The 13,725-nt window shown below is 40.3% G+C and overlaps 1 protein-coding gene across 3 annotated transcripts in view; it reads left to right on the forward strand.

Annotated features, from left to right (window-relative positions):
- SPATS2L (spermatogenesis associated serine rich 2 like) overlaps positions 1-13,725 on the forward strand; it is a 95,840-nt gene that overhangs the window by 75,129 nt on the left and 6,986 nt on the right. For all 3 annotated transcript variants that reach the window (XM_040971946.1, XM_040971945.1, XM_040971947.1), the window contains 3 exons: positions 3,064-3,122; positions 10,656-10,765; positions 13,510-13,612. In XM_040971946.1, coding sequence (XP_040827880.1) covers positions 3,064-3,122; positions 10,656-10,765; positions 13,510-13,612 — 272 coding nt within the window. The remainder of the gene's footprint in view (positions 1-3,063; positions 3,123-10,655; positions 10,766-13,509; positions 13,613-13,725) is intronic.

Genomic DNA, 13,725 nt, shown 5'->3' on the forward strand with positions numbered 1-13,725 from the left:
AGGTATCAGATGCCCTACAACTGCACCATCACATAACCCCCAAGTCAGCTGAGGCTGCCCAGCCCCTAGATTCTGATTGTGTTTCCTGCATGCTTGCTCCATGTGCCCAAAGCCCCTCTAAGGTTTGTGCCTGATCTGAGGATGAGAACCAGTTTCATTTACCTGGGCTCAATCTGCCATTAGGCTATTGCCCCTTGTCTTTTGAGTCTCACAGATTTGCAACCCATCCACTTTCCCATTTTCCATGTGGGTGTACTCCCAACAACCTTCCAGGCATTCCCAGCAGCATAAACCTGAGCAAGCTCCAAGCATTCAGCTTATAAAAGGAGACACTGGCACTATTGGGGATCCTTCCAGGATTCTTTACCCCACACAGTCTCTACCATTTGCTCACGTCTCTGTCTTCTGTCCTCTCTTTCTGTGTAGTATGAAAGTTTAAACTATTTGCTCAGGCAAAATAGCTTAACCGTATATTTGTAGCTAGGGCTCCTCTCAATCTTTTTTTTTTTATTAATAAAATTTATTTTGACATTCTTTACATACTTAGAGTAAGAAGATTCAAGGGCTACAGGAAAGTGGATAATACTAGTATGTTTTCCATATTGTTACCTTCATGTTTAAAAGGGGGGTATTAAGGGAGGCCTTCTTCCTCTCAATCTTTAGGTTCTCACCTTAGCTCCATAGTGTTTGTCTTCCTAAATGAAAATCAGGTGCCTTAAAAAGTTGTAAGAAACAAGAGCAAGTAGTAAATATCTCCCTCTACTCTGGCTCCATTTGTGAACTTGACAGAGAAGCTAAATACACCTTGTACTCATTAACGTACAAAGCCTGTGGACTCAGGAAAGATTCCATACAATTACCAAATGCATACGTGTGTGTGTGTGTGTGTGTGTGTGAGAGAGAGAGAGAGAGAGAGAGAGAGAGAGAGAGAGAGAGAGAGAGATCTGGAGAAAGATCTGGAAAGAAATTCAATAAACTTGTATCATTGGAGACCTTCCTTCAAGGAAGCACGTTTGGAATAAAGACTTCCTTCTTACTGCACACCCTTCAGTATATACTTAAAACTCATTGACATCATAGTTATGTAATGTCAATAAGTAAAGCACAGGTGCTCTGATATGCTGGTTATATCGCAATGATCGTATTCCGTGACCTTAAGCAACATGCGTCATGGGGATAGCTGACGTTGTGTGCACTTGATGGACTAGGCTCTGAGCCCAGTTCTGGAGAATTTGTCATTCACAGTACACAATAGTTCTTGCCACTAGGATTTCCTGCTTGGAAAGGGTTGCATTTTGTGCACACTTCTTACTGCCCAAGTGTTTAGGTTATATCATCTAGTAGAGGAACCCCAGCAATGCTATCAGTTTATCCTAGCAACCACTTTTTTCCTAGAAAAAATTCTCAATATGAAATACATTTTAAAAGTCATTTAAAGAGCATCTCATGGGACCATCTAAGCAATAATAAGGAGACCTGTGATGTATCAAAACACATTCAATAGATGATTATTAATCAGTACCAACAAACATGAATGTCTCATTCATTATGTGTAGACAATACTGAGGAACCTACTACCACTGTGAAAACTGATAAATAGGAGAATTAAGCATTTATCTATCTTTTCCTATGCAAACTTACTTCATAATAATCAAACAGTAAAGAAGGGTTTCTCTTTCTGGAAGTATTTCAGCATAAAAATGAAATGATGTAGCTTAAATATCCCCACTTTTCAAACTCTGTTGATGTAGGCCGTGATTGTCAATGGTTAATACCATAAAAACAGAGAGGTCCCTTATATTTCCCATAAATGTATTAAATATTGTGTTGGTGAGTCTCTGATTTAACTTTTTCAGAAGAAATTCTTTATATTGTATATTTCCTTCAGTACACATAGAATACACCACACCTAAATTATTCTTTCTGAAAAAAAAATAGAACTCCCGTATCTAGTAATAAATTTGTAGGAAATACAAAAAGAATGAATGAAGTGATACAATAGAGATATAACTAAGAAAATCCAGGTCTTAGACAAGTTTTCAGAACAACCAACCTGCTTCCTTCAAATAAGTTACAAAAGAGAATAGGAAACAGATGAGTTGGAGTCCACAGCTTAACACAGATTTAAGAGACTACAAAACGATTGCAATGAACAGATCTTGTTTGGCTCCTGGTTTAAACAAACTGTTAACATTTATGATGATAACACTAAACTATTGTCAATATTTTAGATATAATTTTAAAATGATTATGGACCTTCAAAGCTCTTACATTGTATAAATAGGAGTAAGTATTGAATTATTTGTGATGAAAATAAAATAAGCGTCTGATACCTGTTGTGCTTGTGTAGAGAGGATAGATAAAGAATTGACAATGGTATGTTGCTTCTGGGAGGGGAGTTAGGTGATTAGGGTTCATGATGGAAGAGAAATACACCTTTGGACAGATAATTATTGTGCAGGCAGTACCTTTTTCAAAACACTAACCTCCCAAATAAATGAAATATGATGAGGGAAAGGTCATTATGCCCTCTAAATGCTTATTTGAGAGGCCAAGTGAGACAACCCCATACTATACAGCAGACAGATGGGCTGACCCACGCCATATTTCTCAGAACAGGATGGTCCCAGGACCATCTGCACCAGAATCAGGCCCTACTCATCTCTCCCAGTCAAAGGCTGCGAGAGGAGCAAAGATGGTTGGGGACCTCTGTCCCTGATAAACTAAGTGTCAGCCTTTTGAATGCTCATGATATTGCTTTGGAACTTCAGATTGAATAGGTCAAAAATAGGCTCTAATTTAAATTCAAAGCAGTACTGGTCTGAAAGTGTAAAGACCTCTTTTTTAGTTGTTGTCGGCAAACGATTTACTCAGCAGATATCACTGTGTAAGTCTAAGCAGCAGCCCTCCCATGTTGCTTTGGTTTAAGAAAGATACAGTGTGCTGCTGCCATTAGAATATAGAAATGTTTGTGTTAATTTTGTATTTTTTTAATTAAAATAATGCCTATTTCCAGTGTTTATCTGATTAAGCATTCTTTGGTTTTGTTTTTTCTCCCACTAGCATCATTGATAAAGAAGTGTCACTAATGGCAGAGATGGATAAAGTTAAAGAAGAAGCCAGTAAGTAAACATATGGTTATTAGATTATAAGCCTTCTAAACAGAAGCAACAAAATGGGCAAACTAATACTGATACCGGATTCTTAAGAGGGCCTGAAAATTTACACTGAAGAGTTGCATGAACTTTGTAACTTTAGGCAAGTCACTTACTCCCTGGAAACCCCTACTATGTCATCTGGCAGAGGGCAATGTCATAACACTCACATTAGAGTTGAGGGCATAGCAGAATAAGCTTCCAGTAAATGACAGGTGTCAGTTGGATAGGTTCATCTCCAAGGCAACTTTTGTGCATGTGAAGAGCTTTAGTCGTAGTTATGATATTGAATTCAGTGTTAAATTTTAAGACATGAGTTTTTAAGCCTTCATATCTTACCTAAGGGATCCTCAAAACACTCATAGAAATGTGTATTACAAAAAACTGTATGTAAACTTCAAAAAAAGTTTGCACCAAGATGAATATTTAAAATGTTTTTGTTTGTTTTCACTTCATTTTGGAAACAGAGAGAGGAAGGGGTCTGGGAAAATCCCAGAGCCCAGAACTCAATCTGAGTGGTCCCAGTACTTGAGCCATGACCTGCTGCCTTCCTAGCATGCATTAGCAGGAAGCTGCATCAGAGCCGAAGAGCCGGGACTTGAATTATGCACTTCAGTGTAAGGTGCAAGTGCCGCAAGTGGCATCTTAACCACTCCACCAAATACCCCCCTAAACTTATCATCTAATTCCGCTGTTCCCCAAAAACTTGTTGAAATTCTTTCGTAAATTTTGCTGTCTTACTTACAGTCATTTCCAGTTATTCTTTTTAAGCTTTAATTAACTCAAGTTTGTCTGTTTCTCTTAAAATATCAGCTCCATTTGAAGCTTAGCTATTAAAATTTCCTTCAACATACTGAATTACATGAATGAACTTTATGTATCTGATTCAAGTACTTCAGATGCCTGATAGGGCAAGCTGACATACCTAAAAAGCAAAGTATTCCTAAGCTTTTAAGAAACTCAAATAAGATTAATAATTGAAACTTAAAGATGTACTAAATGAAGTTTTCTTGAAACACACTGATTCTGCTACAAACTTGGTCCAATATACTTATATTTGCCATCTTAAACCATTAGAGAAATCAATTTCATGTTTTAAATTGAAATCACAAGTTAGACTGCGAAATGCACAAAGTTCTCTAAAAAGTAAGTACACTTAAGTCATCTTGGTCATTGCAAAACTTTTCCTATATGTAACACAATATTAATATTCAAGGTTTAAATTTTTTTCTAGTCTTTGTACTCTTTTCACTGAGGGAAAACTGCTCAGTTAATAGTAGAATAGATTTGCCATTTTAAATGGGTGGAGATTCATGGATTGGAAATATCAGAGAAAACTAAATTACTCAGATTTAACATCCAGCCACAAGCAAGCATTAGAAGCCCTCTCATATTGTTAAACTCAATTCCTTATGTTAATGTAATCCCAAAGACCATATTTTTTTTTATCTGGAATTGAGTTTTACAATTTTTATTTTCTTCGTCCTTACCTAAATTTGAACTCATGAGTTGGGTAAATGGCAGTCAGTGGTTCCAGCCTAGTTCTAACTACATCCTTTTTGTCATGTATAGACTACAATGTCTTTATTTCTGCGAGGATGAAAGATCAGACCAGATGTTCCCTTCTTTTTTTATTCTTGTCTAGACGTTGGTCACAATTCAATCGTTGTTGAATGGAAACTGTCCTTGCTCTTGTTACACAATTCTAAATAATTTTAAACATCATTTTAGAATCTGAAATACAGCAAATTTTATTAAATGAAACTAATGTGATCCAGAGTGAATCGAGATATTTTAGTAGTGCCTTTTATTGTGAAATAATTTTATTCTTAGTGTTATTTGTTGATTTATTCATTAAAGTAGACTACACTCCTGTTGGGATTTTTCCCTGTTTGTCATAGATAAGTCTCATTTCAGTTTCTTATTATAATAATAAAAATGCTGACCATCAGCTCAGACCTTACTGATGCCTTAGAATCCACACCGAAAGTCCCTAGCACATCAGTTTCTCATAAGGTCACACAAATTCTCTGATTTCTTATACACATTATTTCTTCTTGGGATAATACCTTAAGTTTCAAAACCTGTGGAATTTGTAGTTTCTCTGGAGATCATTCCTACTTCTAAAATTCAATCAATTAGCATTTATACACCAAGTACTGTTAGAGACCGGATTAACTAGCACACAGATAAATGAATCATGAAGCCTGCACTCAGCATGCTTTGGAGCTAGCCAGATCTTCTAGATGGGTTGCCTGGGTTTGTTGTGCTTTGGTAAGTGATGCTGCAGGCCCTGGCTTTGGTACAGCCTGGGACCCCAGGACAGCCGCTTTGCCTGCCTGCCTGCCTGTCTGCCTTGGAAGCACCCAGGACTGAGTGGCATATCCAGCTTCCATCCGCTCACTGGCTTTGTGACCTAAAGCCATTTTGTGTACTTCTCAAAGCCGGAGATTCTATCTCAGAAAAGAGTGGTTAATAGTAGTGGGTATCTCAAATAGTTATTGAAAAGAAAAAAGGAGAATAAATGTCGGGCATTTAGCACAATGTCTGACATGATACATGCATAAAAAATTCAAAGTTCTTGTTAGTCCATTCTCTCTTCATACAAAATCAGGAAATAGAGGTGAGAAGGGTTGAGCTTCATCTCTCAGATGACATGCTTGTATCAGTTGGACATCATCCCTGTCATTACAAGCCTGGAATGTCTCCCCACTAAGCATAGAACTATCTCTACAATGGCTATCTTGAACTCACTTCTCTGTGATATCACGAGTGTTTTTCCTATTTTCCATTCCCTATACATTGTATAAACCAGGCTTCATAATTACAACATAAACACCTGTATTCCTCATGGCACCTCACACAATGCTGAGAAAGCTGTAAGTACTTCCTAAGCATTTGTTCAAAAGCTCATTTGTCATCAATTCAGTATCCATAGAGAGTGAAATCCAGTAAAGGTGAACACTAGTGAAATGGAAGTGTATGCTTGATGAATGCTTCTCCCCTCACCAATAGCGTATTTGAGTGTACTGTAAAACAACTCACAGGTGCCATTCTACTTAGCTCTCAAAAGCCCTACTACATTTTCCAGACGGAGAAACTAAGCATGTTGTAATACTGGCTAGGGCCTCCCGCTTCATCTGTAAATCCAGGGAGCTGATGGACATGTTCTTAGTTTGCCATGTTTACCAATAGTGGAAGCACAGAGCTAAGTAGGGTACAAAATTCACAACGAATAAAGGATTTCAAAGAATTTTTGTGCTTAAAAAGACACTTGGGCTCTAGCTCCTGACCCATCCCACGCCCTTTGATTTTGAGTACATCTTTTGCACCCAAATTTCAAGAAGTTTGTGGAAAAGGCTACATTTAAGTGCTGGCATCATGACACAGAAAGTTAAACCAACATTTGTGATGTACACAAGGGCACAGAAGATAGCCCAGTTAACTGGGCCACAGCCATCCACGTGGAAGACCCAGGTGGAGTTCCCAGCTCCTGGCTTCAGCCTGGCCTGGACCTATCTGTTAAGCCATTTGAGAAATGATTCAGTGAATAGAGGGTGTCTCTCTCACCCTCACCATCTCCAAATCCTTCTTCCTTTCTCTATGTCATTCTGCTTTTCAAATAAATAAGTAAATCTCTAAGTGGGAAAAAAAAAGATAATTTAATTTTGGTGCAAAAAAAAAATTGAAATCTATGCATATGAGGAGTTCTCAAAGAATTCATGGAGAATGACAAGACCACACATGTATGTTTAAACTTTTTGCACCCAAATGAACTTAATCTTTTAATTTCAACTTCCATGAATTTTTTTAAATACCCTCCTACGTAAGAGTTTTCTATGGTTTAGGTAATAGAAGCAAGTTTCCAGTGTCGTCTAAAACTTGTAATATATCTTGAGAAAATGAATTCAAGCAAACCACAGGCTGCTTATAAATGTGGACGGATAATATTAAGTCCTAAATAGAGTGAAACCTAAGCTGTGTGAGACTGTATCCCTCAGCAAATACCTAAAACGATGGTGCCTTCCACATATATTGAGTTTTCTATTTTCAATGAGAGCATCAGTGAGTCCTAGGTGTCACCTGGTTCATTTCTGCTTTCTGCTTCTGAGATTGATGTTTCTGAGGTGAAAATGTTCACCTCCAGAAAATATTGGCTTGAGATTTTTTTTAAGTTTCGGGCTTTTTCATAATGATGATGGAAGGCTTTGAAATGTTAATGAGACTGTATGTAAAATGCATCAAAAACTTGCTGATGCAGTGTTGATGGCCATGCACGTTTCCGTGAATGTAAACCCAGAATGTATTAGTGATCTAGCCACCTGCATTCTTATTTTAGAGCCCATTTATTATCTACTTTTACAAAATCTTTTTGTTTGGTATGAATGCTTAATCAAAATGAATGGTGACCCCAAATTGTCACCCGTCCCACAAATAACCCAATAAGAAAAATCAAATCTGTGTTAACTGTGCAGTCACAGAACCCTCTCCTAACTGCTTTGTCAAATCTGGCCTTGTTCAGAGCTAATTTTCTCTTAATTGAGAAGGTAAAACACCTTACTCCAACTTCTTACTCAAGAATTATTTTCTCTTCTGCAGACTTTAGACCCATTCTCAGGTTGAACCATAATGACAAATAACCAATCAAAAAAGAGTACTAAACAGTCTTCACTGATCACTGTAGACAAAGAACTTCTGTTCATCCTTAGATATTACTTCTTTTAAAAAAAATTATTTTATTTTTATCTGAAAGACAATGTCACAGTTTTAGAAAAGGAGAAAGAAAGCTTTCATCTGCGTTCACTCCCTATGCGGCCCCAACAGCCGAAACTCAGCTTGTCCAAAGTTGGGAGCTAGGAGCTTCTTTCAGGTCTCCCTTGTGGGTGCAGGGGCCCAAGGACTCAAGCCATTCTTCACTGCTTTCCCAGGCCATAAGCAGGAAGCTGGATCAGAAACAGTGTGACCAGGACTCAAATGGGCATCCCCATAGGATGCCAGTGGCAAAGGTGGAAGCTTAACCTACTATGCCATGGCACCAACCCCTTTAGATAATCCTTTTAAGTGGCTGATTTATTCATCCACTGAATCCTTTACTCAGCAAGCATATGGGGCACCTCCTGTGTACTAGGCAGTAGGTGCATGGCCTCAAAAAGCTGCAAAATTCAGTGTGTACTGTAACTGCGCAAGTGATCAGAGATACTTAGGGAGCCCAGCAGATAACATTACTGTGCTAAGCAGTAGGTGAAGACCACGGCACAGTGGTCAACTACGATCATTCAAAAGAGCAGTGGCTCCTAAGTTTTACTCAGTTACTCCCATGTAGAAATGCTGGCCAACTTTAGCCAGAAATTCCATTTTTTTTTTTAAGATTAATTTATCTTAATGGAAGGATGGATTTACAAAGAGAAGGGGAAATAAAGATAAAGATCTTCCATCTGCTGTTTCACTCCCCAAATAGCCGCAACAGCTGAAACTCAGACGATCCAAAGGCAGAGGCCAGGAGCTTCTTTCAAGTCTCCCACACAGGGGCAGGGTCCCAAGGCTCTGGGCTGTCCTCAGCTGTTTTCCCAGGCCACAAGCAGGGAGCTATATCGAAAGTAGAGTAGCCCAGGCCATGAAGCAGCACCCATATGGGATGCCAGTGTTTGTAGGCAGAGGATTCGTGGACTGAGCCATTGTGCCAGCCCCAGAAATTCCATTGCTTTAAGAGACACCAGAAATCTAGCTTTCAGATGAAAGCAAAGCATTAAAGTTTTAATTGTGGGCAATTATTACATGAAAGTACTGTGTAGAACACACAACTAACCAAATAATGGGTCTCTTTAGTGACCTGTTCCGAATGGGTGACCTGAGATGTCCTTTCTTAATGTAGTCGACATGTAGATGACCGTTCCTTTTGCTCCCCTCAGCAGCAGCGTGCGTTTCACTAACTCCTGTGCTGATATCAATCATTTTCTTGCCATCAACATAAAAAGATAAAACCTTGGTCTGTCTGAAGAGTGGATTATGGCTTGAAGAAATTTTTAATTCTTAGTTGATTATGTGCTGCTTTGGGGGCTTTTGAAATGACTTTTTTAATGTTATCTGTTAAGAGCTCTTGAAATCATAAATTATATTGTTCTGGCCAAATGAACCAGCTGATTTGTGTTCAAAAGCCAAAAATGGAAAACATGGAGTCAGTTTGCATTTCATCTTAGATGAGTTCCTCTTAAGCCTCGAAATACCTCTTCAGAGACAGTTCACATGTGACTTGAATCAGACCTCTACAAGTCTATCAGCTGAAAAGTCAGATTTAAGTCTTTTTTTTAAAAAAAGATTTATTTATTTTTATTGGAAAGTCAGAAATACCGAAAGGAGAGACAGAGAGAAAGATCTTCTCTCCGTTGATTCATTCCCCATGTGGCCACAATGGCCAGAGCTGCACCGATCCAAAGCCAAGATCCAGGAGCTTCCTCCAGGCTCCCCACATAGGTGCAGGGTTCCAAGGTTTTGGGCCATCCTCGACTGCTTTCCCAGGCCACAAGCAGGGAGCTGGAAGGGAAGTGGAGTGGCCAGAACTAGAACCGGCACCCATATGGGTTCCCAGCACATGCAAGGTGAGGACTTTAACCACTAGGATACTGTGCCGGGCCCAAAAAAGTCAGACTTAAGTCCTGCTCTGGGTGTTTGTTCTCACTGCTTCTGAGCTCTGTAAGCTTTTGCGGAAACTCAGACACACAAGTTAAACTACATCTGTTTGAATCTTTAATTCAGCAGACAGTTGTGTGAAAAAGTGGTGCCAAAGAACTTCCCGGTGACTCCTCCACATTTACAGATGTTAAAGGGCACATGCAAACCCAATGCAAACTGGCTTGGCTCACCATTGACATTTATCCACTGAGGACTCCTACAACAGAGACATAAGATACTCAGTTCTGAAACTTCTGTCTGTCTGCAAACTGCAGACAAATCTGCAGAAGCACATTACAGCTCAGGAAAAAAAAACCTGATAAATACTTATATGTCCAACTCCAATAACACAGCCATCTGCCCCAGAAAAGCACATGTTACACTTCAAAAGGCCTAATGCCATTAGAATGTAGTAGTCCTGTGCATGTAACAGAAGCATGGGTGTACTAAATGGACAACTTGTCTTTGCAGTGTCATTCAGGTGGGATTTGTTGTACCTTTTTTTTTTTTCAAAGAGAACTATTCTGAGTAGCTCACAAGTTGAAGAGCCCAAGTGGGATCAGATGCCAGAGGTAAATATTAAGAAGCAAAGCAGCATGTCAGTATGCAATGGATCAGAAGGGACTCTGTTGGTTTAGGGATTTCTGGATAAAGACAGTAGGAAATGGGTCATTGGTGCTGGATACTAAGGGTGAGCCCACTCTGCTGACTACCTCAGTCAAGGTACAACAAAACAATTGCTCTGTGGGGTAAGGTTTGATGCCAAGAAATTAGGCCAATTTACAGTTTTCAATCTCTAGCCTTTACATCTTATTCCTTCTTATTTGGCAGTGGAAATCCTGACTGCTCGTCAGAAGAAAGCAGAAGAACTAAAGAGACTTGCTGATCTAGCCAGTCAGATGGCAGAGATGCAGCTGGCCGAACTCAGGGCAGAAATTAAGGTCAGTTCTGAAACATCACAGCCCGAAGCCAAAACCAGGGCTTAAATCCCTGGGATGGCCGTTGGGCAGCACCAGGGCACTGCTCTCTGAGGCCCTCCTGTCCTGCACCCACCTCTCTTTCACAGGGTTGGAAAGTGAGTCCAAAAGGGTGAAGTACCACCTATTGCTATATTTAAGTATAATATGGTGAGAAGGGATATATTTTACAAAGAAAAGATACAAACTGTCTTCTTAGCCAATAGAGACTTACCCAAATAAAGTGTCCAACTATGAATTATTGCTGGGTTGAGGGATATGATTTTCACACTATGTAATTTATGTGTATAAACACACACACACGCACATATGTAATAGGGACAATATACCAATGAGGATTATAAAGTGGCAGTCTGTGTTGGCTTCTTTCCTGCCCTTGTTTGAGGCACAGGTGCCTTTTTACTAAGAATACTACCTGCAAATGTGTACTTATTAGATTTCTTCCATTGCAAGCAATAGAAACTGACCCTGGAAAATCCCCGAAAACAAAAATTTGGAAGTGAATGTAGCTCCTCAAAGCAGGATGGCCTGAAGACGAGTCTACAACTAGCAGGAGGAATTACACTGTCCCTGAGTAGTCTCAAGGGGTCGTCAGCCCTTACACTCCTCTACTTGATTCTAGTCCCTAACAGAAAGGCTCTGACTGGCCTCCACTTAGATCACATCCGTCATTTGGCCAGAAGAGACTGTACGTGTCAAACTCACCAGGAACTGTGGATCTTAGAAGCTGCACCAGGGCAGTTACCAGAAGGGGAAGTGGTTACCAGGACAAGAGCAAATGATCACACTTGTGAAGTTTACAAATTCCCCTTATCCTCCTCTTTCTCTCTCACACACACAGAGACACAAACATGCACATGCTCACTCCACCCACTTCCAGGAAACTGGTTTCAAGACACAGCTGCTGCGAGCTTTACAAATAAAGCTTACTGCTCATCAAAATATAGAACTGGTTGAATACGATACAAAGTGGCAAGTGAATTTCTGGTCTCCTTCACCCCAGCTAAGCACAGAAGGGAACCCATGTGCAGAGGGCTCCTCTGTGGGTACAAAATGCTCTAGAGGTGTTTTTTCTGGGTTTATTTTATTTATTTGAAAGAAAGACAAAAAGTGAGAGAGACAGAGAATTCTCATGCACTGGTTTAGTCCCCAAATGCTACAACATGGGCCAGATTGCCAAGATCTCCATATCTCCCACATGACCAGCAGGGACCTGTGTACTAGAGCAACGGCTGCTCCCTCCCAGGGGGTCCATTAGCAGGACCCCTGAATCCGGAGCAGAGCCCAGACTTGAACCCAGGATGTTGGCATTCATAGGAAGCCACTTAGCCACTACGCCAAGCACTCTCCCCTCCAGTGTACGTCAAATCAGCCATCTCTTTCTACAACAATCTCAGCTGCTTAGAGTGAAAGATTAAAAATTGCTAGCTTCCTGGTCTGTTAAAGCAACTCATCTTCCAAGTTTCATTTCTGCCCATCAAAATCTGGTCAGTAGCACAAGCTTTAAGATGCAAACAGTCCAGTTCCAAAATGTTCTAGTTCTCTGGCCTTGAGTATACACATTGTCTTAGGTTCTTGGACCCTCAGTTCCCCCATCTGTAAAACATGGTCATAATAGTACTGATTTCAAAATAATGCAACTAGATGAAATAAGATTATCTGTGAAGAATTTGTTTTTTTTTTAGCTCGCATGTTCCCTCTTGCATAACTCTTACTTTATTTCCCTCAACAGAGAATTATTTATTCCCTTTCTGTGATTCCAAACACATCAGCCACACTCTACCTTGTATTGTATTTAATGGTATCTGGTTTCCTTACCATGTGACAAACTCCCTGGTAAACTCGAGGAGGCCCTGAGTCATAGCTATTTCTGCATTTCTCACTCTGTCATCACACACAGATCTTAACTTTAAATTGAATTTTAAATGAATTGAAAAATAATCTCTTCACCACTTCCTTTAAGAGCGCTTGAAATTCCATCATTGAAGATAATGTTTCTTAGATACTAATGGCTTTTTGGACTTCCTAGTTCCCTATTAAAATAGAGGGGGTGGGGTATGAGTGTTTGGTCTAGCAATTAAGATGCAGACTGGGAGGCCCACATCCCATAAAAGTCCAGGCTGGGCTCCTCCTTCTAGTATCCTGCTTCCTGCTAAAGTGCACCCTGGGAAGCAGCACAAGTAGTAGTTGGGTTTCTGCCAGCTGAGCCAGAAGTCCAAATGGAGTTCCAGGCCCCAGCCCAATCCTTGCAGGCATTTGCAGAGTAAATCAAGCAGATGGAAGCTTACTCTTTCAAATAAAACACAGAGCTGAGTATTTAGGAAGGAAAACATGTTCCTCTTGTGGTTAATACCCTTGCAGGCCCTCGGTCAAACTAGAAAGAACCTAATTGGTCACACTGCAACCCAGAAAATTCTTCTAGGGGTAAGACACTGAAAGGTTCAATAATTGGTGAGTCCAGGTATACGTTTTGCATAGGTCAGAATTTCTTCCTAAGCCCAGACTTAGGAAGACTGGGAGACCGGGCTGTCTCATATTCCAAGAACGTGAAGGTTATCATGATCCAGTGGAACAGAACAGGGACTAACTAGACCCGTCCCCACCATCAGCACCATCCGTGGGCCCTGGGAGGGCAGGGAGAATGAACCTGTGGAGCTCTGGGTCTTTGCCGTATTACAGGCGTCCTCCTTCACTTCTGTCTCCTACAGCACTTTGTCAGCGAGCGTAAATACGATGAAGAGCTGGGGAAAGCTGCCCGGTTCTCCTGTGACATCGAACAGCTGAAGGCCCAAATCATGCTTTGCGGAGAAAGTGAGTTTCACTGATTCCGTGTGCGTGAGTGCGGTGCTGCTTGGAGCGGATGTGGCAGATGTCAGGTGTGCAGGCCCCTGGTGGGGTCTAGAGGGAGATCTAGAGATGTCATG

This window comes from Ochotona curzoniae, unplaced genomic scaffold (genome assembly GCF_017591425.1).
Source record: "Ochotona curzoniae isolate NIBS_2020 unplaced genomic scaffold, NIBS_Ocur_1.0 contig_2210, whole genome shotgun sequence".
Taxonomy (NCBI): domain Eukaryota; kingdom Metazoa; phylum Chordata; class Mammalia; order Lagomorpha; family Ochotonidae; genus Ochotona; species Ochotona curzoniae.